At 36.1% G+C, this 3,784-nt stretch overlaps 1 protein-coding gene across 1 annotated transcript in view; it reads left to right on the forward strand.

Moving 5' to 3' along the window:
- LOC106457610 (protein obstructor-E-like) overlaps positions 1-3,784 on the forward strand; it is a 21,218-nt gene that overhangs the window by 11,499 nt on the left and 5,935 nt on the right. Inside the window, exon 3 of the mRNA XM_013917048.2 lies at positions 783-971. Coding sequence (XP_013772502.2) covers positions 783-971 — 189 coding nt within the window. The remainder of the gene's footprint in view (positions 1-782; positions 972-3,784) is intronic.

The following is a 3,784-nucleotide window of genomic DNA, read 5'->3' on the forward strand; positions in this document are numbered from 1 at the left end:
ACTCTAGTTAAGGTAGTATATATATATATATATATATATACTCCTGGTTCAGGTGTGTGTGTGTGTGTGTCTGTATGTATATACATTTCGGTTCTTCTAGTTAATCGGTTTACAAGATCTTACATTACGTTTTTCTTATGAAGTCAATAGCTATTCAGCAATAGAAGTATTTTTTTATAACTGATTTCTAAATAACTCAAATTTCACAGAAAAAGACTAGGATTTTCGATAGTTTTTCCTTTTTCACAAGTTTCTTCGTATCATAATCTAATGATATTTATCTAGATTATTAGGAGATTCCTAAGTTTCACGTTTTGTTGTTTTTAGTACCATAAAATACCACAAGTTAAACTACTGGACAAGAGTTAAAATGTCAACATCTTGCAGGTAGATCAAGGTTGTTTTTTTAGTATATTTCTCTCACAACTAATTGATTTTGTTTATTTCTGACATCACTTGCTTAAAGTTTTCAGCTTTAAAACTTCATTAGTGATAACTACTTAAATACATACAACTGAGCGCGATCTTCGGAATTTCCGGATATCCACCATGACGTACGCTACAAACCAACGATTAAATATGACAATATGAAAAGTCAAGAAATTGATATTATTACAGCACTTACACCAATAGAAACATTATACGTCAAAATCCTCATATTGACAAATTTGCATTTTCTCGCAAACTCTTGAAGTCTAGTTTTAATGGTAACGACACCACATTTTAATAGGAACATAAATTAATCTGGCTAATTGTTGATTTTTTTTGAATCCATGATTTAGAACCTGCTCAACCATCTGATCATTGTGCCCGCCAATGGGGTGATTACCCTCATGAAACAGATTGTGGCAAATTTTGGCGATGTGTAGAAGGTTTTGCGTACGAATTTACATGTCCAGAAGGCTTGGCTTATAGCCCTAGTATCAGAACCTGTAACTGGCCGGATATGGTTGCCGAATGTGACAGTGAAGGTGAGAAGCATTTTACTTTCTTTTTTGTTGTTGTTGTTGTTTTCAGTTTTTGCAGCACAATAATGTAGTGTAAAACCAGCAATTAACCAAACTATTTAAGTTTTCATTGGCTAATAATAATATTAAACAGAGAAAAATTACTATTATGTAAATCATACACAACTTTTTATCTTGTCAATTTCACAGGAAACTTTGTACGAAAAAGTAAGTTTCTTTTGTACTAACTGAATTAGTCATGAATTTTATTCTTCCATAATTAGTTTAGAAAGTATGTTTAGTTAGGCATACAAGGTTGAGTACTTTATATTAAAACGATCTGGGGGCCTTACAGCGTCGGTACACTCTATACCACCACATCTTGTCATGCTCTCTGACGACCGTGCATCTTGATAATGACCCTGCAGCATGGTTTCTATTATAAAAGGATCTGTCGAAACGCTATCATATTCAAATCCCAACACTCCTCCCTGCAGCTTTTTATAATTCATCTTGTTCACGAAGACGCTGATTTCCTATTGCCCGTTTCGACAGTTCGATTACACAGATATCCATAGGCGCTGTATCTAGCGACTTGACTGTTATGGAATAGTGTGAATATTCGATTCATTCTTCAGATATCTGAGGTATGCAACAGTTGAATAGATTGAAGCAACTCGAGTACACTTGACTTGTGTCATTTTTGACATGGAGATCTTTCCCTAGTTTATTGAGTATTGTTGCCTAGGTCACGTGGAAGGTTTTCGCTTTAATCTTTGTGCTCCTGAATTCTCTCCTGTTACAAGACGCCACACTTTGCTTACTACACTGGGTATGAATTGTTGCAGGTCTTTTTCTAAGTGGTTCTGGTACCACAAGTTGATCCATATTTCTTATTTCTAATGTCATTAAGTATAAGGGATATCATCATCTTAGAAGCTCTAAATCCCCGATCTAAACTCTTCTTGTGATCTAAGTGCATGAATATCTTGCATCAGAAAGGACTATTACATACTCTTCCCAAAAGCGACCAATTTTCTTAGGTATCACACTACCTACAAAAGCTAAACAATATCAAAATGTAGTTATCATACATGTCATTCCAACGCGACTTTATACTGACTTTACGGTCATATGACAGGCCGAGTTGCATTTTCATTATCATTTTAATATAACGTGCTTAACCCTGTGTCCACGCCTTTTTTTTTCTAAATTTTTGTGCAGGTGTTTACTACATATCTAAAGGTCGTAAACGTGCTCTAATCCTTTCTCTTAGGTAAATACTACATGCAACAAAGGTACAGAATAAATATAAGCTAAAAATGTTGCTTATGTATGACGATTAAAAGTTTCTGTCACTTTGTCCCATGTTTGGTCCACTTCTTGTGGCTAGTGAGCTTATCTCGAGGGCTGGCGTGGCACAGATACTTATACAAATTTTTATGAGGTAGGATTTTGTCCTCTTTAAATGCTATTTGGAATAGATAGTGACGTATATATGGGCAGTAAATTAGAATTCTTTTGTCCTTGTTCTGTACTGGAATATAAACAAAATATTTATCTAAACCCCGGCAGCCAATTGAAGTCACAACAGGAAGGCAGGAACTAGACCTATTTGTGAATTAAAGACATACACATATTTCATGATAACTAAATATTTTGTTTTATTTGTGTCTTTTTATATCTTTCTTTTCTTTGCTGTTCGAGATCGATTTAGTCTCTGCATAACATTTCCGGAATTTGCGTTTTGCGGATACTTTTAAACTTAACTGTTGAACACCAGTGCACCTGAAACCACATTTTAACAATGTGTGAAACGCATGTAGTTGATTATATTGTTACGTCTCCGTTTGTTAATTGATTTTTCGTAACTTCGTTCCGACGAAACTTTAGCGACACAAGTCCTTACTTAATAAAACTGGTTTATTCTTTCCGAATACAACTTTACGATACACTTATTTTCAACAGTCGCGCTATAACAAACTATAATAACGACGTTAACTTCAACAATACGTCTCTCTCTGACTGCAGTTCAATTACTCATTACCTACACACATTATTGCGTCATGTTGTGACCATCTTATATATACCAGACTACCCTATATCTAGTAATCTCTCGAAGGATCGAGAGAAGGAGTGGCGTGATAATAGTCACGTGACCTCGCTGACGCAACACTGTCCCCTCCTTAGTATTGTTCGTCCCGAACAATAATCACATACTGTAAACCAATAACAATTAACAATAACTTAATTAAATATACAGAATTACAATCACAAAATTACAATTCAACAAAGTCTCTTAATTTTTACGGGACGTATCTTCTTCCGTACTGGTCTCCGTCTCGTTGGCTTCTGCTTCATGTGGGGTTCATCTGCTTCATCAGTAAAGGTCCTATCATCGGTAACAGTCACATCAGTGGCAGTAACTTCATCAAGAGCTTCATCGTTTCCCTTCTCAAAACTGAGTAGAGTTTCTTCTTCGATGGTGGCATCTTCAGGTGGCACGTCTTCAGCAGCGTCATTTGTTCTGTTGTCCACTTCATCCCAACTGAAATGTCCTGGACCGTGATAACGCCAAAGCCTTTTGGCTTACCTCGCCGACTACATTTTACCCGGAAAGTCACGTCTGAGAGACGATCCACTATGTCATATGGGCCTTCCCATGAAGAAGACAACTTAGGAGACTTCCCTTTGGTCTTCCTGGGATTATACAACCATACCTTGTCTCCTGGTACAAAGCTGACTTCAGTAGACCTCTTATCATAAATTAACTTCATCGAATCAGCAGACGTTTTCAACTTTGAATGTACTTGATGGTGAATATCATCCATCCTTTC

The sequence above is a fragment of the Limulus polyphemus genome, unplaced genomic scaffold, assembly GCF_000517525.1.
Source record: "Limulus polyphemus unplaced genomic scaffold, Limulus_polyphemus-2.1.2 Scaffold351, whole genome shotgun sequence".
Lineage (NCBI taxonomy): Eukaryota > Metazoa > Arthropoda > Merostomata > Xiphosura > Limulidae > Limulus > Limulus polyphemus.